The 21,911-nt window shown below is 39.8% G+C and overlaps 3 protein-coding genes across 7 annotated transcripts; 2 read left to right on the top strand and 1 right to left on the bottom strand.

The window, feature by feature from the left end:
- The first annotated feature begins 1,382 nt into the window (after nt 1-1,382).
- LOC104450264 (EH domain-containing protein 1) lies at nt 1,383-7,009 on the top strand. Of its 5 annotated transcripts, none has more exons than XR_005552224.1 (16): nt 1,383-1,671; nt 1,901-1,980; nt 2,630-2,698; nt 2,777-2,834; nt 2,993-3,048; nt 3,122-3,164; nt 3,291-3,352; nt 3,929-4,042; nt 4,158-4,394; nt 4,780-4,908; nt 5,022-5,273; nt 5,373-5,452; nt 5,832-5,958; nt 6,153-6,296; nt 6,387-6,648; nt 6,897-7,009. XR_005552224.1 is itself a non-coding variant. In XM_039315725.1 (16 exons), the coding sequence occupies exons 1-15, from the start codon at nt 1,587-1,589 to the stop codon at nt 6,570-6,572; spliced, it is 1,722 nt and encodes a 573-aa protein (XP_039171659.1). In that variant the 5' UTR covers nt 1,383-1,586; the 3' UTR covers nt 6,573-6,578; nt 6,827-7,009. The 5 variants fall into 5 exon arrangements, 4 of the variants coding, with proteins under 4 accessions (XP_039171659.1, XP_039171658.1, XP_039171660.1 ...); XM_039315725.1 differs by having other exon boundaries at nt 6,387-6,578; nt 6,827-7,009; XM_039315726.1 differs by lacking the exon at nt 6,897-7,009 and having other exon boundaries at nt 1,384-1,671; nt 3,295-3,351; nt 3,927-4,042; ... (1 more) ...; nt 4,345-4,394; nt 6,387-6,792.
- A 4,234-nt stretch (nt 7,010-11,243) lies between these two features.
- On the bottom strand, nt 11,244-13,389 carry LOC104452124 (GDSL esterase/lipase At4g26790). The gene is made up of 3 exons (XM_010066645.3): nt 12,511-13,389; nt 11,804-12,293; nt 11,244-11,576 (listed from the first exon to the last, which is right to left on the bottom strand). The coding sequence occupies exons 1-3, from the start codon at nt 12,874-12,876 to the stop codon at nt 11,377-11,379; spliced, it is 1,056 nt and encodes a 351-aa protein (XP_010064947.2). The 5' UTR covers nt 12,877-13,389; the 3' UTR covers nt 11,244-11,376.
- Nucleotides 13,390-15,369: 1,980 nt separating this feature from the next.
- Nucleotides 15,370-18,283, top strand: LOC104450265 (mitochondrial pyruvate carrier 4). The gene is made up of 5 exons (XM_010064747.3): nt 15,370-15,694; nt 16,672-16,770; nt 16,886-16,938; nt 17,591-17,664; nt 18,045-18,283. Exons 1-5 carry the CDS (start codon nt 15,640-15,642, stop codon nt 18,094-18,096), a joined length of 333 nt encoding a protein of 110 aa, XP_010063049.1. The 5' UTR covers nt 15,370-15,639; the 3' UTR covers nt 18,097-18,283.
- Nucleotides 18,284-21,911: the final 3,628 nt, after the last annotated feature.

Raw genomic sequence — 21,911 nt, forward strand, 5'->3', positions numbered from 1 at the left:
GATCAACATTGTCTGCATTACCAACTGTTGTTTTCAGAATATGGAAACGTATTCACTTATGGAAGTACTAAGATATTTTCAAAATAAAAGGTTCATATATTGAGTTAAAAACATGGAGGAAAAATCCTTTTCCTCTGCATCTAGGAAAATTATGAAAATAAAAAAACGAATGATCCCTTAGCATCTAATTATACTGTCTAACGTTTCTTTTTGCAAATGTTACTTTTGCTCGAATTGCATTCGGGAGAGTTTATCCAGGCAAAGGTTCCTGATGTTGCTATGAATGATGATTGGGACCATAGCGTGCCGCTGTTTGTTATTTAGTTCCCTGTGTGTTTGTTTGGCTGAAATAAAATTAAAATAATAAAAGAAGGAGAAATTGGCTCTTTGTGGCGTCATCAGTCTTATAAGAAAGTTAAAATGAGAAACGTAATATCGCAGTTGGCTGGAATTGGCGGTGAGAACGAAGCTTAAAGTTTGGATGGAAGCTAATAGCTTCATTGCAGAAGTCTTGAAGTTAGCTTTTCTCGTGTCTCGTACTCGAAGGAAGTTGACAGCTTAATCTTTGTTTTGTTCCCTGATATTTTAGAGAAGATTCGACGAAGAATTTCAAACTTGTTAACTTGGAAACCTTTTCTTTTTCTTTGGGTATGAATTAAGGTTGGTCTATTTTCTGAGTTCCAACCAATCGAGCATAATTAACTACTCTGACGTTTCATTTGATGATAAGCTCACATTATCTAACTCAACTCTTCCCACATTTTTTTTTAAAGGATTTTGGCTTAAAGCAAGATGAATTTTAAGTCGGTGTTGTACTAAAAAAGCATACTGATTGCTAACTCAATCAACCGTTAAAATTTAACACGAAGCAATGATTTCCATGTCATTCCCTATGATTGAGCTTTAAAATGCTAGTTTAAAATACAAGTTGCTATTGGATTTTATTGAAGTGAGATGATGGTATTACCCAACTAATTTTCCTTTGATTATTGCATATGAAAATTCGATTGAACCTAACATTTTTTGTTCCGTTGCGAGCATAATTCGGTATTAATGTTATTTTCACATCGCAACTTTATAATCTCAAGGAATCATTCGAGGTTAGTAATCACCAAGGTTGAACCACAAGGAAGAAAAAATTCAATTTTCCGATGACTAAGAAAATCACATTTCTACTCTTTATAAATACAGTGTGGATGTATATATTTCGGCAGACATTCTAGACGCGGACAGCCACTGCCCTGGCGATGATGATTTGTCCCGCCGCATCCACCGGTGTGATCTCGTTTGCCTCCTCCGAAAAAACGCGGCCAACGCCGTCGTTTTGATAACTCTGAATCCCACCCCCGCCCATCTTCTTAAAGCGACGGCGTTTACCGAAGCCGTCCCGTCCCTCTTGCTTTCCGTCAGAGCGAAGGGACCGTCCTCCCCACGAGGCGCGGTGCAAGTGCCAGGAAAACGGAAAACACAAGCAAATCGGGGATTTTCTCTTCTTTTTTTTTTTTGAAATCGCTTCCCTTCTCCTGCTTTCATCGTCGCGTCCTGATTTGATTTCAAACTCGCGGCGGAATAAGGTCGCGGTTTCCATGGAGATTTCTCCGGTTCCGATCAGTACGTGCTCCAAAGAGAACCAGCAAATCTACCAGGAATGGTTCGATTACGCTGATTCCGGTAAGTCCTCCCCCCTCCCTCTCTCCCTCTCTCCCCGTCCGAAATCGCGTCCGCGAATGGGTCCATCTCGAGACGAGCATTGCAGAACGTGATCTGCGAATGCTGTCGTTTCCGCGGGAGTGAGTTTGGGCCGTTTGGGAGACGAGTCTGGATGTTCGTTTGCTCGCGCATTGGTCTCGGATCGTTCCCTGTTTTCGTCGCTTGTTCTGATGGCTCCGTGCATTGGCAGATGGGGACGGACGCATCACGGGGAGCGACGCCACTAAGTTCTTCGCCATGTCGAACTTGCCTCGACCAGACCTCAAGCAGGTTTTAATTCGTTCGCATCTTGAACTCCTTTAGGTTGTTTCGTTCACGACGCGTTCTTTTTTTCCGCCGCTAAAGTGCGGCGACCCTCTGCTGTTTTCGTTATGATCAGAGAATTACGTAGTTCAATTTGTGGAATTATTAGCCAGTTGTAACCCAAGTGGCTTCTTGATTCACATCACTGCGTGTCGTCGTTCGGTTTTGGAGATTTAATTGATATGAATGGCCAAAACAGCAAATGGGTTGCGGATCTCTCTCTCTTATATTTATTTTTGTTTGTAAAGTATCCTGAAATGGTAAACTATACCTGGGGAGAATAACAGGTTATTGATGGTTGATAACTTGCTATGCATCATGAAGCTGTAACGTCAGTCAAATTATATGTCGGGTGATAATTTCTTGTTAGGTTTGCATCTTTTCTTGGTGTACGGTGGAAGATAAAGTCCTCGTTGAAAGATCAGCCTCCATGAATAGAAAGAATTTCATTTGACCATCATTGATTGCTCTAGATCCACTTTACTTTTTGTAGGTGTGGTTTCTTACCCTCGAATCTGTACTTACATGATTCTTGTTTTGGACCACAGTCTGCTCTATTTTTTTTTTTTTCTGCATGAACAATTCAAACTCTTTTCATCTCTTGTTTTCTCATCAGGTGTGGGCAATTGCAGATTCCAAGCGACAGGGTTTCCTTGGTTTTGGGGAGTTCATTACTGCAATGCAGGTACGATGGACATATTTGTCATGGATTTTCATTTATATGTTTGTGTTACTGACCTGTTTTTCTCCCTTCAACCTGTAGTTAGTGTCTCTTGCACAAGCTGGCCAATCGATCACACAAGATCTTTCGAGCAGCGAAGGTAAGCTATCAATTCAGACCTTTTGTTACATTTGATTTTGTAATTATGGCGAAATATCTTGCACTGCCAATTTCCTGTCAGAAGTATGATATCATAAGATATGTGGCTTTCTTTTTATTACAAAATACTAAAGTGAAAAATATTTGCATGCGATGCAGTTGACTTGGTAAATTTGGGACCTCCTAAAATGACAGGTCTAGATTCCTTGCTAGCAGTAAGTCTTCTCTCCCTTTGTTCTTTATGCTTGTTTTATCCTGCATTCTGACTTTTTTTTGCCCTTTTGCTAGAAGAAAAGGCCTTCGCCAAGGACAAATGAGTCTGATTCTAATGGTGAGGAGTTTATCTCGAGAGACATATTTTTAATTGACAAAGTAGTCTCTGACTAGCAAGTCATCTCGAGAGTATTAATTTGCATATTTTAGTTGTCAAAGTAATTGCTGACTAGCAATCACGCAGGCAGTTCTCACTCACAACCATCACCAGCTTCCGGTTGGTTTTCTTCGAAACCATCAAAAAAGGTACATCATCCTTTCATTAACTCTAAGTTCTCCTGCAACAGAAGATATCTGTCTGATGCTTTTTATCCACATTACGTCATAATTGCGTCACATCATCTATCTATTGTATCCAATCTGCTTTTTTAATTTTTCAGTTTGTTGAATTCTCTGGCATGATTGTGGCTGTATCGGACAGAACAGCTTTGGTGCAGTGGCATTGGGTTGATTGTTGTGTTCTAAAGTGCCAATACTGATAGATTTTAGTTAAACACTCTGTAATGGTCGTCCACGTTTAGTAATATTCATTTATTGTCTTAGAAGCCTCTGGAAATTTGGTCCATGGGCATTTGTTCTCTTGCTTTTGCTGATAGAAATTGCTTAGAAAGTGGTCGTCAAGCTATTGCAGTTTCTTTTAGCATGGTAAACTCCATGCACGCATAATTGATATGCTTCATCCTGCCGTCTGGTTTTTTTGACTGCTTGCTGTGTGCTGCGAAGTGAACCTCCTATGATGAATTCCTTTCTACTATGAATATCTTTACAACTTAGTTTTCCTCGTGTTAACTCTTTAAACTGTTTTTACGTGACCTTTTCTAGATATCTCTTTCCTCCGTTACATCAATTGTTGATGGCTTGAAGAGACTGTATATTCAGAAGCTGAAGCCACTGGAAGTCACTTATCGTTTCAATGACTTTGTGTCGCCATTATTGGTGAGTAACTTGTGACAATTATACACGGAGAGTCTCACCCAAAGTTAGCTACTAACTTATGTCTCATTAGCTGGCACGATGAACTGATTGTTGCTGTTCGACATTTCTGTTGTAGACAAATAGTGATTTTGATGCCAAACCAATGGTTATGCTTTTGGGTCAATACTCCACTGGGAAAACAACTTTCATCAAGCATTTGCTACAAAGTAGTTATCCAGGTACGTTATCATTCTTCTTTTTTACCTACTCTATACTAATACAAGATTCTCTTTGTGTGCTCATTGTCTGCTATTGTTTTACAGGAGCTCATATTGGACCTGAACCAACGACAGATAGGTTTGTGGTTGTAATGGTATGGGACTTGAGATCTTTTATTGCCAGTGAGTAAAGAATAATGTTAGGTATACTAAAATTAGTTTAGTAAGTTGGTTTATTTAGTGATGTGGAACAGTTATATTGGATGGCTGGTTTGTTTGAAGGCCTACTTACATATAGTCACTTCATTTAATGAACTTTTCGAGTAGAACAATTTTGGTATACGTAGTATTCCACTTATATAAAAGTGCACTTAGGTACAGGTTTGTTCATTGAACAGATTCTCAATCTGTCATTGTGCATCCCATCTACCTTCCTTCAATTAGTAGATGGAAGCTGTTGGGAATGTTAGGCTTTCACTTCTTGTAAACTTTATCTTTCAAGTAAAAAAAAGTCCAAAAGCTAACTGGATCCTTATGCAGTCTGGGCCGGATGAAAGAAGCATCCCTGGAAACACTGTTGCAGTCCAAGCAGACATGCCATATAGTGGCCTGACAACATTTGGAACTGCATTTTTGTCAAAATTTGAGTGTTCCCAAATGCCTCATCCTGTGAGTAGTTCTTATCTGCACAACTTCTCAAACTGTCAATTGTGCTTCACTTTTATGCAGACACTTTAATTTCTATCTCTTGTCTGTATTTGTATCCTTTTGCATGCCGGCAGCTACTGGAGCACATCACTTTTGTTGACACTCCCGGAGTTTTGTCGGGCGAGAAGCAACGGACGCAGCGTGCCTATGATTTTACTGGTGTAACTTCATGGTTTGCTGCAAAGTGTGACCTCATTTTGCTCCTATTCGATCCTCACAAGCTTGATGTAAGTGATGAATTCAAGCGTGTGATTTCTTCTCTACGTGGTCATGACGACAAGATTCGTGTGGTTTTGAACAAAGCTGACCAAGTGGATACCCAACAAGTGAGAATTGAACATCCAACTGCTATTTTAGTTCTTTGATCATCAAAGCGCCAATTCATCTCACAGTAGTCTTATCTGATTATCCATCTTTGGTTGCAGCTGATGAGAGTTTATGGAGCATTAATGTGGTCTCTTGGTAAAGTCATAAATACTCCAGAAGTTATGCGAGTCTACATTGGGTAGGTTCATTTAATATTGACCCACAAATCTTATGCACGTTCTTGATGTTCACATTTACAACATAATGATGTGATCATCCTTTTAGTCACTTTTCCGTGCAATCTTTAGTGACACGACAAAGAATATGTGGGTCCTTTTGCTAACAATACCTATTCGAGCATCACTGTGGTTTCAGTTATTAAAATGTAAAGTCATACTGTTGGGTTTACATCTCTGGAATTTCCCATCATGTTTGGTTTGTTATGATTAATATTTGTGTATTATTCTGTCTGATTATATGTAAAAGGTGTCTGGCAATTTATCAAAGTTGTTCTTCATTCTGTGTTAAGGTTTTTTCTAAAGCCAATGATGAAATTAATATCTTGGATTTTTCGGCAGCTCATTTAATGACAAACCTGTGAATGAGGCTGCTACGGGTCCCATTGGAAAAGAACTTTTTGAGAAAGAACAGGAGGACCTTTTATCAGACCTAAAGGATATCCCAAAGAAAGCATGTGATCGTAGGGTAAGTGTATGCTTAATGTTACTCTGCACGCATTTGTGCATTTATTGGATATCTAGTAGCAGATAAGTGTTGGAACTTAACTTAGGTTATGGAGCACCGACCAAAAAAAGAAAAACTTAGGTTATGGAGCTGTTTATTTAATATTCATGATGCTTGTTTGAAACATGTACTACAATTTTATATGATTCTACCAGATCAATGAATTTGTGAAACGTGCTCGAGCTGCTAAGATTCATGCATACATCATCAGCCATCTTAAAAAGGAGATGCCTGCTATGATGGGCAAAGCTAAGACCCAACAGAGACTCATTGATAATTTGGAAGACGAATTTGCCAAGGTTCTCTCTCTTCCCCTATATGTATTTTCCGTATGTGCACTCATTTTCAGTTTGGATTTTCACTTGTTCATTGTATGTGTGGTGTTTCAGGTTCAGAGAGAGTTCCATCTACCTCCGGGGGATTTTCCGAATGTGGAGCACTTTAGGGAGAGATTAAGTGGTTACAACTTAGATAAATTCGAGAAGCTAAAGCCAAAAATGATACAAGCTGTAGATGATATGCTGGGTTATGACATTCCAGATCTCTTGAAGCATTTTAGGAATCCTTATGATTAAGGATATGTTACAACAAGTTGAGCTTTTGAATGTATGTTTGAGCGATTGTTCACATTTATGAACCCCACGTATAGAAATATATTCTGGCCGTGTATGATATTAGTATTTTTTTTAGAAGCATGTAAATGTAGAGGCAAATTGTATGATTATTTTAGTACTCAATGCACTCGGTCCTCTCTTTCTTGCAAACTAATGGTCATGGAATCGATAGATTTCCTTCTGCAACTATCTCTATTATCTTGATAATGCTATATGTTACAACAAGTTGAGCTTTTGAATGTATGTTTGAGCGATTGTTCACATTTATGAACCCCACGTATAGAAATATATTCTGGCCGTGTATGATATTAGTATTTTTTTTAGAAGCATGTAAATGTAGAGGCAAATTGTATGATTATTTTAATACTCAATGCACTCGGTCCTCTCTTTCTTGCAAACTAATGGTCATGGAATCGATAGATTTCCTTCTGCAACTATCTCTATTATCTTGATAATGCTATTGCCATTGTCGTTGATACTGAAATGTTTTTTTTTTTTTTTTTTTTTTTTGGTGAAAGTAAGAAATTGATACTGAAATGTTAATTGTTCTGGTCGAGAGATACTCTGGTTCCATCTATTCTTGGCCGATAACTCTTGACAACCCAGCAGATGATGGCCCTTCAGGCAATGAATACAATAACTACCGGGAAAAAGAAAGAAATGAAGGAATGCAAATTCAGTAAAAACTTTCCTGTTTAAGCAACCGGTGATGAAGTCTTAGTAGCACCTTTTTTCTAAAATTGTGAACCCAACATCGACTTCCATTTGGTGTACTTCTGATGAAATGATTGACTTTTCACATATGATGCGAATTGGATTATACATTAGGCTGTGTTGTATTTTACGGAATTTCCTGTGCTTCTGATATGAAAGCTTCCAGTTATACCAAAACTCTAAATATGCTTAGTTTAGAAGCAGATACAGAAAGGCAAACTTCTTTGTACCGAAACTGATATTCTTAGTTTAGAAGCAGAAGCAGATACAGAAAGGGAAACTTCTTTCACTACAAAGAAAGATAAGAAATTCTCTCACCACATAGAAGGATAAGAGATACAGCAGCAAGCAAATGTTCCTATCCGCATCCCTCTCCGTCTCTCTTCCTCTGTCTCCCTCATAATATGAACCCAGCTTCTTCTCTTGTTAGGACGGTCCATCTACTTCTCTTATTAGCACCATACATGTAAAAAGGATAAAAAGGATAAAAAGGAACTGTCTTATTCTTATTTTTCTCTCCTACTCGTCGATGGCTCTGCTGTCTTCTGACTTTAGCATCAGAAGAACCTGTGGAAAAAGAGGGCCTGAGGCTCAGAATCGCAGTCCTTCATCTCCTCCTCCTTCTCGCGCGTTGACTTGCCGTTATTATGGCAACGGAAGAAGTGGGTGTTGCTCCTCTCCTGATCCGGGCCTCTCGCTTTCCATCCAATTTCCGGCGCCTGATCAACGGTCTTGATGCGCTTGTGGTTCTCTGGGAGCGAGTTCGTCTGTCTCGGCGTCAATGGAGAGTCGTCGCTGTGGCCTCTCTTCGCGCTCATGGTGAAGCCGCACGAGAAGGTTTCCATTGTCACGGCCTCGAGGGTCCAGGAAGCTGCTCAGAAACTGCCGGGACAGAAAAGACCAACAGTTTCGTGAATTTATGAGCCGGGGGATGGGGATGATGTTTGTTTTGGAAGGCTGCAAGAGTTCTCTTCCCACGAGGGGCCATGTGGCCCACTTGATGATGACGATGATGAAGCTGCTTAGTTTTAAAAATGAAAAAGAACATGTTAACTAAACATGAGATTAATTCAAAACCTAATTTAATACCCTTTCCACGGGCAAGCGAGACTGACAATCGGCATATATTTTCGACAACAAAACAATCATCGTGAAAATATATGTACATTCCTATCTATAGTCATAAATCTATTGTATTTATTTTAATTGCCTAACTGAGTCATAAATATTTTCATAATTTGCTAGTTGAATCCATACGATCAATTTTAAATAGGAATATTTGATGTGGAGACTAGTCACTGCCAATGTAGATAATTTTTACAATTTTTTTAAAATTACATTTTAATTATTTTCTTACTTTTTTTTTTGGATGCTCTGTTAGCTCTTGGCATGGGCCACGAACTTCTCTAGATGCCGGTGACCCTTTGATTACCAAAATGAAAGGAAAAATGAAAGAAAAAAAAATACTAACATATTATTTAAAAATGTCTACTTTGGTACTAGCCGGAACTAAATTAACCTGATCAAAAGATTTGGGATTTAATTTGTATAAAGAGCTAATTACCTAAAAAACCCCAAACTGGTAGAGTGTGACAAATTTACCCTAAACTATTTTTTCGACTACGAAAATCTCCAAACTGATACATCTGTGACAAATTTATCCCGACTAACCATAAAAAACCCTAAACTTGTACATTTATGACAAATTTTCCCTAAACTAATTTATTCGACCGCAAAAAATCCCAAACTAATAAATTTGTAACAAATATACCCTTCCACTAAATTGGATTAATACCACAAAAAAATTACAAAAATTGTAAATTATGACAAATAGAGCATAAAATCTCAAATTTGGTATACCGGTCAATTGTCACGTATCATTTAATTTAATAATTTGACAGTAAAATTTAACGAAAAATAACATAGGGTAAATTTGTCACAAGTATACCAGTTTAGAGTAAATTTGTCAAGAGTATACCAGTTTTGAGTTTTTTATGATTAAAAAAATAATTTTTAGTAAATTTATCATAAGTGTGCAAGTTTGGAGTTTTTTAGAATATTAATTCTTGTATAAATACAATAACTTTACAATTTTTTTGGTACTTTGCCTTATAAAATACTACATGTCACATCTCATTTCCACTCCAATTTTTCGTACGCCATTAGCTCCGTGATTCTTTGACCGATGTTATTCCGACTTAAATTCATTTCAACCTTTCCTCATCCTATATCTGACCCAAATTGTATATCCCAACATTGCATCCTAAATTTCTCAAGAATTAATATGTAAAAACGTCAATCGACAACAACTCGCTTGGTTTTGACCAGTTCTGAACTTTAATTGGATTTGTACCTCTAATATTGCACGGCATTAAGGGATTGTCTTAGCTTTAAGTAACGGGCAACATCAATGATCTCGATCTAGTAAAATGTCAACTACTTTAAACTCTCCCGTCCTGCATATCTAATCACGAGTATAATCTGTCCAAAATATTCTTTTTCTTTCCCACATCTCCCTTAAATAATAAAAAATTTGCAGAGTTAGCATCGATTGCGGGTGATGTCGGGAGACTCATTCTCCTAAAACTCGTCTTGACTTGGACCTAGTATACGATCCATGTAATGTTTTGTCGTTGTCTGCAGGTTTGTGTCCTCATCGAATCGACTGAAAATGCAGTTGAAATTAGATCCACGGCAGTTTTATTTTATTTTATTTTATTTTATTTTTTACCCGGGAACCGTCGCACAGCCGGCGACATAATCCACGGCACTAGCGCGGGGACCCACCTCCTATAGTATTCCACTTAAGTCGTGCAACATGACAAGGAGGGGAATCGAACCCTGATCGTCATATGGCCAACATGTGCCTTAGCCAACTCGCCCACCACAGGGTGGGTTAGATCCACAACAGTTTTTAAAACATGAATGGCAAAAGGATAAGATGAATAGTAAGTTTGCTCATTAATGTGAGTTATCTTAGCTAGCAGTAGTTGAGCTCATCTTAGAAGATCTTAGGTTCGAGAAAAGTATCAAAAAATCCTAAAGTTGTTGCAATGATACCAATTTAGTCATAAATTGGAAGGTGTATAATTAAATTAATCCAATTGAAATGTTGGTACCAATGTAATATGTTAACTTTTTTCTCCTTAAGTTTGTGACTCGAATGAGATACTAAATTTCCAAATAATTAGAACAAATGAATGTAAATGAAGACTTATAAAAATTCGATTCTATTAGATGGTAAAGCCAAAATTAAATAACTTGATAAAAACCATTCCATTCGCCCAATACAACGTTTTTATTGTGAAGAATGACCATTCGAATCATTTCTTTCTTGTTTCGCCACAACGTGTAGTGAGGGGTGACCTCGAAAGTCGCCATCTTGAAGAGCTTGTTTCTATGCGCATCGCACGAATCAGATCGTTCCTTGCCAATTCGGTCGAAAACCCGCCGCTAATATTCAGCTTTTTCAATCCTCCACTCTCCCTCCGGGATCTGACCCCTTGCTTTTGCATCACTTCCGGTCTTCTTTTTGCCACCTTCCATTGCTTTCGCAGATGCTTCGGCCACCTTCTCAGGGTTTGATCTTGTCGCCCCGCGTGCATCGTCTCCCATCACGAGCTTAATTTAGAAAACGTAATCCAGGAATTTTTCAGATGAAGCTCGATATTATATTGTCCTAAAGAGGCCTATGACGATGACGATGCTTTCAACTTTGCCTCAGCCAGGGAAGTGAACATCTGGTGCATTTTCAACTGATAGCATTAATTGTGTTAACGGCATGACGTGTTTACCTTATTGATGCCACTGGCTGGTTCTCGACCTTGAACTTGAAACCATCAAAATAAGATGAAGGCTAGAATGCGAAAGACAATGCTTTTCTAATCGTTCTGACAAGCGATTAACTAAGGCCACTGACTTGATCTAATTCGGATGTACTTCATACACAAATCTCGGTAAGTCTTTGCGTTGGAAAGACCATCGACTTCTTCAAATTTGCATAAATTACAAAGTTCGACCTTCGTATGAAACTGGAAAAAGCAAGATCATATCACGGAACTAGAAATCCAGCTAGATCAGTTTTGACGGCGTGATCGGCTACAAGACCACTCGTTCTTTCCGTCGGATGAAACGAATCCCAAAACACGTACTTATTCGCATCCCGACACGTGAAGGGGTTATTTTTGTCGCACAGATAGCCCATCTCGAAGTAGCCGGTTCCACAACAGGATTCTTTTGCATTCGTGAATCCTGCAGTCAAAGTAAGGAAACGTTAAATTCTGATAATTTGAATTCATTTTTGTTTCTTTTTCCGATCCTGTTCTTTTCTTTTCTCAATTTAAATTCTCTTTTAGTACTAGCTTTGCCTGTTCGACAAAGTATCTGTACCTTTAGACCTCTTTTAAACTATTAAGCTTAATTTTTAACTCATCCTCTAATTAAGAACCGTGCACCCGCCGTGTGAGCTCGTAGCTTACCAAACAATTCGGGATTCTGAATGATCTGTGAGAGAATATCATACGGATCAGAGAACACTAGTTGGATTCCTGAAAGTTGGTCGTTCAGCTTCGAGACCAAGCCCTGTATCTTCACATTGAACTCCTTAGCCACATTGTTATACTCCTCGATACAACCACCTCCAAAGAAAAGGTTCCTGGTTCTCTCCAGGGGCAAGCACCCCATAGGCGGAAGCCCACCCAGCGATATCTTCCGAGCTCCTAACCCATAGAGCGCCTCAACGAAGCCTCCTGCAATTCCTGCTAGGAAGTTTCGGTACTCTTCGATAGAGAACTCCGATGATCTGCCTGGAACTGCATAGTAATTCTCTAGGAAGTCGTTGGTCCCTAAACCTATGATGTACAGCGCTTCTCTTAGGACTGTTTCGGCCTTTTCTTGTCCAAGATAGTCCATGAGCTCTTCCCGGTACTTCTTGTAGTACTCCAGTTGTTTCCACAGAGGAACCACAGACTGCACATCAATTTAGGATGGTGAAATGCGAATTAGTTAGATGTTATAACTCCAATTTCGAGTATCGATGTGAGAAACGAAACTCCTGGTATTCTGTTTGCCATGCGGTAGAGAAAAGAGGACTCAAATGAATGTCTAACTTTGGTGGAAATGTCATCAAACAAGAACTCTTAATTTCGAGATGTTTGATTTCTCTGCAGACATTGAGTTGGCTTACCAGAACATTGGAAGTGGCATTGTCGTAACCGGTTCCGGCTGAGGCAAAGCAAACGCCAGTGGCCATATCTGTCATATTATGTGCTGGATCCAAGTAGGCCGGCATCGCCAATTTGATCCCAAAAGCCTCAGAAATGAAGTCCGTGAACACTCGGCCATTAGAAAACCGTCCCGTGGGCTTGCCACCGTAGTAATCGCGACCATAGGGCTCAAAATTACTTTTGACGACAGTAGCAATTTGGTTGTTGTTCCCCGTATCTACCGAGGAGTCCCCAAACACAATAACAGCAGGCACATTCGCCAAAACTAACTGGAGTTGCAGTAGAAGATTCACTAGCACAACCCTGAAAATGGTTGTGTGCGCCATAGGTTGGGGTTCTGATTTGAAGTGATTCTCTACCAGGGACTAGGAATTGAGACGAGCTGGAGAGGATAACGGTTATTAGTAGGAGAGAAGATGAAAAGTAGGGGGTCTTGGAAGTGTTATGTAATGGAATTATTCAGGAAGTTGATGGAGAGCAAGTCACTCGGGACATGACAACCCTAAATGCAGAAAGCAATTCCTTCAAGTATTCAAAGAAGCATCTACCGGAGCGTTGAGCATTGGTATTCACTTCACGATCGCGATGCTGAGAAAAGAAAAGAATATGTGGTTTGCGTTGCTGGACACGACCATTATGTCTGTAACGGCCTAGATTTCTGCTATATCCATCAGCATCTCACGGGAAAAGCAGCAAATATCCAATGTTAAAGAGGGGCTCTCGAGTCCGGATTCCTAAAGGGTTCGCAGTTGGTGCAACTAACACGGTAGACACAGTCGATCGCAATTTGGGAAAAGCAATTGTCGAGATCTCCAAAGCATGCAGCCGACGTAACGCCGCTTCATGTCCTTTCGAGGCTCTAGGCCGTCCAGTACACTTGAGAAGCGATCCCGATACCATAAAACATTCTTGTTTGCAACTTTCTTTCCGGCTGTCTGGTAGTTGCAACCCCCACAAAGGAAGGATCAAAATGCTGTTCATGTGCTTCTCTTGCTTTCGGGCAGAAAGTAAGCATCTTTGCCGCGGGATGAATTGTGCAGTCACATTTCACATGTGAACCCCCCCAATCTCTGTATTACAACATCCACTTGCCTCGCTGGATGCTGGTTACGTGCTTGAGATCTACTTTTTTTTTTGTGAGTTGTGGCCCAACGGCAACGAATTATTATTTCTCGAGAAATTGCGAGATGAACCCCAAACCTTTGCAAGTCGCTTATTTGCAAATTCATCCCTACTTTGTCCCATCGCCTAGACAAGTTTTTCGAGTTCTATATGTCAATAAGGCTTGCCCGTCCTGGCATGAGCTAAAACACAATTAAAGTTTTGTTGAAGTGGTCAGGAGATAGTAACAAAAATTAAATTTTCAATCCAAAGGCTGAGCATGGTTGCCAACCTACGGCGGACATTGAAACCGTTCCATCTAACCACAGACAAGGCATGTTTGTTTAAGAGCAAGATTGGGTGACCGAGTCCAAGAATACATGGCGGGCGAGAGTGCATCCTTGGGCTCATTCATTCCCGTCGTTCGTCGGGTCAATAGCAATCCATAAGTACCTACCATCCTCCCATGTTTTGCGAATTTAGTGAACTTTCCGCGATTATAAGGGAGAAAAAACAAATTGAAAGGAAAATAAAAAAAATTAAATCAAGATTCCGATTGTTTTATGAAAAAATGAATTATTTGAAAATTATTTTTCAAAAATTGACCATTTTTATCGTTGTAAATAATTAGTTAATAAAAAAAATTATGTATAAACATTTTGCAAACAATGAAAGTACTTTTCTTTGTGAAAAGAACACAAATGGTCCATGAATTTTGGTGTAATACGCAATATCATCCCTAAACTTTTAAGCAACTATGAATCATATTGAAATTTTAATGATAGTGTAGATGATACTAGTAAATCTATCCAATAGGTGGGTTGAAATAAGTTGGGTCGAAACCAAGTCGATCAATTAAACCCATATTAGTAAAAAAAAACTTCTATATTTAATACAATCTAAGAAACTCATATCCAAATTGAAGTAAGAGCGCGGAGTGAACGGGGGCAAGATTGAATGAGGCCGAGAGAGAGTCATAAAGATGAGTTGGGTCTAAACAAGATGTGAACTTATATAATAATCATATCATTTGAGTTTTACCATTTTAAATTATTTTATGACTCATTTACTAAATGTAACTAACTCATATAACAACTCATCTGATCAATTATCAATTGAGAAATGAGTTTATAATTCATTTTAACGGGTCTAAATAGAACCAATTATTTTTATAAAAATGTTGACGAGATCATTCATTTAACACAATGCATTCCAAACTAAATAATTTTACAAATGTACTTAAGGCGGCTTTTACAAGTGCCCTGTCTTCTAATATTTTGGTTGAAGAATTTGGAAGCACTGGATAAGAGGTGCCCTCTTCCTGGACGTTCTCGGGTGACCTGTCTCTCTCTCTCTCCCGTCTACCCTAAACCTACCGGTTCACTTAAAAAACACATTTCTCTACAGGGAAAGTGTGGGGTGAACGGAAAAGAAAACGTATTATATGCAGTAGCCCACCTTCGTAGCTTGATTTGGATTGGACGAGAGCAACGGTCCCCTTTGGCTGCTCTCTCTCTCTCTCTCTCTCTCTCTGGTTCTTATCCTGCGCACGGACGTGGAGACCCTATCAATTATTTCTCCATACGTCTCGATTGATGTTTACTAGAATAGGATGCCGACGAAAATCCTCCATGATATTTAACTAAGCAAACAGTCTATTAGGATGATACCCATTATAAACGCTGTATTTTAACGCCTGTATCGACGAGCCAGCAAAGGGACCTGCGTCCTCTCACTTATTGTGCATCTCCGGTTGCGTGAGTGGAACCCACAATGGTATATACAAAAGTACTTTTGGGATGAAAGTTGCTCCTCTTTTGGACATAAATCCTCCTAAAGAAAATGAGCTGGTGCGGATGAGTCCCAATATTTTGGAAATCTCCGTCTCATTCGATCCTCTCCGCTTTCCTACTTTCTAAAAAATTAGCTATTCAGCTTCAATCAGCTCACGGGTACAGAGACGCGGAAAGGGTAGTCAGAGATTTCCCATGGCAGCTTCAAAGCTCCAAGCTTTTTGGAACCACCCGGCAGGACCCAAAACCAGTTCGTATCCTGTTTATCTTCTGTGTCTTATTCTCTCTGCTTTGGCAATCGTTTCCTCTCGCGCGTTGAATTTTGTGTTCTGTATGTGTATGTGTATTCTGAGACTTGCAAGCTGAGTGAGAAGTTTGAGTGTGAGTGGTGATCATAATTCGATGCGAGGTATTATGCATGGAGCAGTTGGAGTTAGTCGTATAGAGGTTTACATAGAATGACTGGAGGATGCGATCATGAATGGATTGATTGGTGATCGTACCCGGTTTCTGCCGGAAAATTTTTGTTGTCATGCTCGTCAGAGGATTACGGTGATGATGATTATCGCAGATAACTAGTTTGCGTAGATCTTCACTGTTTCTTGAATCAAATCTCAAAAGTGGGTCCACCATTAGTAGCTGGATATTTCTTTGGGGGGCTCAAAATTTTGAGCGTTCTTAGCAAATGAAATTGCGAAATCAAAGTCATATATGCCGAACAAACCCCGCAAGCGAGAGGGAGAAAAAGGCAAATGAAATCGAGGCCCCAAGGGGTGTCTTGGTTGATAGACAGCACCCTCTTGGGGTATCGTATGGTGCCTGGATCAAGTCACTCGATGAGCTTAGGCACGAATCTTTTTCAAGTTTTGTCATCGCACTGCTGGCAATCGTAGATGGGATTCCGTTGCATTTATTTCTCTTCTACTCTGTAAAGTCATTTTGTGTCTTAGCAAGAGGAAGGCTCCGCATGTTAAAGTTTGCATGCTGATAATCACCACAAGGGAAGCCTAAATGCAAGTCGTGATTTGCTGTTCATATAACGGAACAGTAATTCCCCAGACGAGAAATTGCCCTCATAACCTAATCGATCTCAACCTAATCGATCTCGCCTCGCCATTTGTTCCATCTGCTGATTGCCTACTAATTCTTCAGCCATGCATTTGCATAAGTGTGTGATGCAGTAATCTGTGTGATCAAGTTGGTTGTTGCTTGTTATGACCACTGCAGTTCACTTTTGGGGCCCGACTTTCAAGTGGGTTATCAGCATAGCCAATGTCGCTGACTTCTCGAAGCCACCGGAAAACATCTCTTACCCTCACCAATGCGGTTTGCACCTTCCACCTTTTTTGGTCGATGTATCCTATTTATTGTTCAAAAAGTTCCAATTTGGATATAATGGTGGGGTGAGATATCTGGGTTGTTGCTGTTTATTGATTTGCAGTCGTTGCTTGCACTGGAGCTATTTGGTCACGCTACAGCTTGGTGATTAAGCCGGTACGGTTCAATTACAGTCTCAATACATCAGGAGACTTTTTAAGACTTTTAAAAGAAGCATATAGACCATGGAGTATGATTACTTCATCTCATTGATTGTCTGTTCTAGTGTAAAACATGACCAAAATTTGAAGAATCAATGTGTTGTAATCCATTCCTGCCGCACAGGAAGGATTCTTCCACTATCTCTTAAATTACTATCTTCTGGTATATGAGGTTGTCTTCGCACCTCCATTAGAGCTTCTAGTGGATATATTTGTAATTTAATGCCGATTGATGATTCGAATTTGCATTTGTCTCGATTTTTACTTTGTGGAAGCATGATGCTGAAGAAAACTTTGTTGAGATGAATTGTTTGTTTGTGATACGCTTCATGCATCATGTTCTTCGAGAATATTGAATGAACCCAGATGAATTTATACAGCGTAAACAAAAAAATAAAATCTTATATTGTCCCTGCTGTTATACTATCACGCGATCATATGAGGAAGAGTCAACATATTCATATTTTAGTTGTATATGTTGATGTTTGCCATTTTCTGACATCGTCCCCTATGCTAGTTTAATTAGGGCTCCACCATTAACAATGCTCTTGCCTTGAAGGATTACACTGCATTTTGTTAAGTTGATTACATTTTCCAAAATATTGCAGAAAAACTGGAATCTCTTCTGTGTGAACCTGGCGATGGGTGCGACTGGGATCTATCAACTGTCTCGGAAATATCTGTGAGTCGAATCATTTTCTTACTAAAGTATAATATTAGTTCAGCAGAATCCAGGAATGGTAGGATCTCCCCAGTGTTCAAATGAACTTCCTTGTAAAATGACTACTTATAGGCTTCTTCATGTGAGGCATGTTCTACTTGTTTTCAGCCTGTCGTTTCATTGCTTTCCATTCACGGTCACTGTTTATATAACGAGACTCTCAAACGTCAACTCTCTGCTCAACTCACATTGACCCACAACGGTACCTGATGACATAACAGGAAAGCTCATTCCTACTTTTGGTAATATCTCAGTGGAGTTGCCTTGTTGAACGGGAAGGCGAGGTCGACATGTTTTATGATAATTTGGATGTGTTTCATATACAATCTTATGCTTTTCAGGCACGATCGCGCTTCCGAAACAGAGAAGGCCGTGGCTGTGGCTGAAGAATGATCGGTGGGATAATCTTCTTCATTAAGACTCTTGTTTGATGTTATGGGCGACAGAAGTATGATTATTTTGGTTGATGGGCCATTCATTCAGGAATATTATGTTTAAGAACGAAAAGTATAATTTATAGGTGCTCTTTAACTGTGTCGTGTATTTCCAACACTTTCGAGCAGAGTCTTGATTTTTCGTATTTGGCAATGGCTTTTAACACACCGCACAGCACACGTCCTGATAAACATAGTCCTCTCAACTGGATCTAGTTTTGATGAAAGATTCAACAACGTTTTCTGGGTGAAAGTCGGTGTTCGAGTACCCTCGGTTTAGCATCCTAAAACCCTCCTGTCATGCAAATGATTTTTAGTTATTCTACTGCAATTCGTGGATAAGCGCAAAATACTATGCTTCAGTTAATCCGTTCTTTTCTTTTCTTTTCTTTTGATCTTCCCGGTGATTAGTCAAATCTTCTAGCAAAAGTGTTCACGTGTTATGTGTAGGTAAGTAATTGACATTTAAAAGACGAAGAAAATAAAATTATAAATTTACGAGTTTTTATACTAATAGAATATTTATCTAATAATTAATGAGAAATACTTTGCAAAAAAAAAGAATTGTATATCTTAAGGTTAACATTACAAAAAATCCCAAATCGATACACCATAATAAATTTATTTAAAATTAATTTCTTGACTATAAAAAACTCCAAACTATTATAGTTGTGATAAATTTATCTTAAATTAATTTTATTTTTTTTAGATATGTGCAACAAAAGTACTAAAACTTGTTCAAAAAGTGCAATTGAGTCATAAAATTTATAAAAAATGCAATCAACTTCTAAAACTTATCAAATTAATTCAATTGAGTTCTAACATTAATATCGTCAAACTTATTAACGGAAAACACTGACGTTAATGTGACACTATAAATGAATTTTTATTTTCCACATGACTTTTTAAATTATTTTTTATTCAAAATCTTTAAAAATTAGATTTATTTAAAAACTAAAAAGAAAGATCTAAATAAGTTTTAGGCAAAAGTCGAGAGTGAGGTGGCTTAAGGAAGGAGATCTAAATACAAAAATTTTCCACCAATCCGTCAAACAATCCCACTGCGAAATAGAATTATTTCAATCCATGATGGAGAACGTTTGGTCTCTCATCCGCCCGAGGTGCATCAGCTCTTTATCTCTCATTTCCAGGATCTTTTGGCGGCCTCTCCTCCATCCGCGGTGCCCTTGGTTGCCGAAATCCAGGAGAAGTTGATGCACACTCTCAATGATATACAGATCCAAGAGTTGTCTCGCCCTGTTTCGGATGAGGAAATTCGGTCTACTCTGTTCTCCCTTGCTTCCGGTAAATCCCCTGGCCCAGATGGCTTTAACGTTGAATTCTTCAAGCGAGCGTGGGAGGCTATAGGACCATCGGTCCTGGCAGCAATCGGGACTTCTTTATTAATGGTCGGCTTAGAAGGAGATCAATGCAACTATCCCGACTTTAATCCCGAAGGTCCCTAATGCGTCAACGGTTAATGACTTTCGGCCCATAGCATGCTGCAACACTATATATAAGTGTATCACAAAGATTATTGCTAACGGGTTAGTCAGCTTTGTGCTCCCTTCTATAGTTAGTCTTCCTCAGAATGCTTTCGTGAAAGGAAGACGCATAAGCGATAACATTATGTTGACCCAGGAATTGTTTAGTGACTTCCATCACAATCCTTATCGGCCTAAATGTATTATCAAGGTTGATTTTTGTAAAGCCTACGATTCCATTGATTGGAACTTTATCCGGCTTACTTTGATGGCCTTTGGATTCCATGCAGTTTTTATTGACCGCATAATGGTGTGCATTCGGTCGCCTAAGTTTTCTATCTCTCTTAATGGTGAACTGCATGGTTTTTTCTCAAGTGGGAGAGGAATCAAGCAGGGTGACCCTATGTCCCTTTATCTCTTCACTCTTGTTATGGAAGTTTTTACTGGAATCATCAATACCCAAACGTCCAAGGTGGGCTTTGATTTTTTCTGGAGATGCAGAGCGACTAGACTCTCCCACCTTTTCTTTGCAGATGATGTACTATTGTTCTCCGAAGGTAATTTGTCTTCTTTGTCCCTGCTACTGGATGGGATTCAATCTTTTGCTAGCTGGTCTGGGCTTAAGCCAAATTTCAACAAAAGCGAAATATTTCTATCGGGTGGCTCTCAAGCTCTAAAAGATTCCATGGTTAGTACCTCTGGCTTTCAGTTGGGTTCGCTCCCTTTTAGGTACCTCGGTGTTCCTATTGTGTCATCTAGACTAGGCAAAGTGGATTGCATATCTTTGGTGAATGCTATAACCTCGAGAGTCCAATCCCGGGAACCGGTTCCTCTCCCGCGCCGGTAGATTGCAGCTGATCGGATCGGTCTTGCACTCGATTCGAGTTTATTGGTCTAGTGTGTTCATCCTCCCCTCTTCGGTCATAAGACAAATAGAGAAAATATTTCGCCAATTCCTTTGGAAAGGACCGACCCTTGGATCGGGGGGCGAAGGTCAAATGGGATGAAGTCTGCCTACCCAAGGAGGAAGGTGGCTTGGGTATCCGACCCATCCCGGGTTAGCAATATAGCTTCAATGATTAAGCACTTGTGGCTCCTCTTTATCGATAAAGAATTGCTTTGGTGCAAATGGATCCATTCCAACTTCATCAAACATAAGAATTTTTGGGTCATCCCTAGACCTACCATATGCTCTTGGTCTTGGAAAAAGCTGCTAGGCCTTCGAGACTTAATTCAAGCATCAATTTATGTGGCGAATAGGCAATGGATTATCTACATCCTTTTGGTTCGATCATTGGCATCACCGGGGCCGCTCTATAAGCTTTTCACGGATCGGAACATATACCGTTCGGCATCCCTCGGCTTACTTACATTGCTACTGGGTATTACGCCCTTTCCCTCCCCTCTGCGGTCTCGGCGCCATTATGGGTTGGGATGATCCTCTCCCAAACCTCAACAACAATGATGACAGCTCCTATGGTGGGCCATTCTTCGAGGGATGTTTACGACGGCTTCTGCTTGGACACTTCTAAGGGCTAGGGGCCAGCTTGTGCCGTGGTCGAGATTCATTTGGAGTTCTTCTCTTCCCCCCCCGGTATCAAACCCACTTATGGTTGATCACTCGCAACCGATTACCGACCCGAGTAATTACATTTGTTTGCTCATGGGAGAATTCAGTTTCCTCATGTGTGTTCTGTTCCTCTAGACGACTCGTTGATCACTTGTTCTTCGGATGCCCGGTTACGGCTAGTCCGGGTACTTTTCGGGCAAATAAGTGTAACCTCCCATGGCGGAATTCTACGTGGAAGGATAACTTAGATTGGGTTATCAAGCATCTCTCGACTCTAGCTTCTATCAATCGGTGGCTCGCTTTGGCTTTGCCGCCTTATGCTACCTTATTTGGAAGGAGAGGAATAACATCATCTTCCGCAACCAAACCTTATCCCTCCCGGCTTTAAAGGAACATCTTCGCATGGCTATCAAGGATAGAGCCTTTATCTTTTCGAAGGTCCGGATACGACTCGTAATAGAAGACTACAACTCGGTTGGGGAATCCATCCTTCGATATTTGACCGAGGCGTTTCATTTTGAGTAATGAGGCGTCCGTCTCTTTCAGCTTTGGATGCATCCATGGTGTCCCTTCTTCGCTATCTTTCAATTTCTGGTTGTATTCCTTTCCCCTGTGCGGGTGCCTTCGTCTTTCCCCTTCTCTTCCTTTTTGGCTGTTGTTTAGCCTTCGTCTAGCTTCTGTTTCTTTCGTTCCTCTCTATGCAGCTCCTTCCCCCCCTTC

This window comes from Eucalyptus grandis, chromosome 6 (genome assembly GCF_016545825.1).
Source record: "Eucalyptus grandis isolate ANBG69807.140 chromosome 6, ASM1654582v1, whole genome shotgun sequence".
Taxonomy (NCBI): Eukaryota; Viridiplantae; Streptophyta; class Magnoliopsida; order Myrtales; family Myrtaceae; genus Eucalyptus; species Eucalyptus grandis.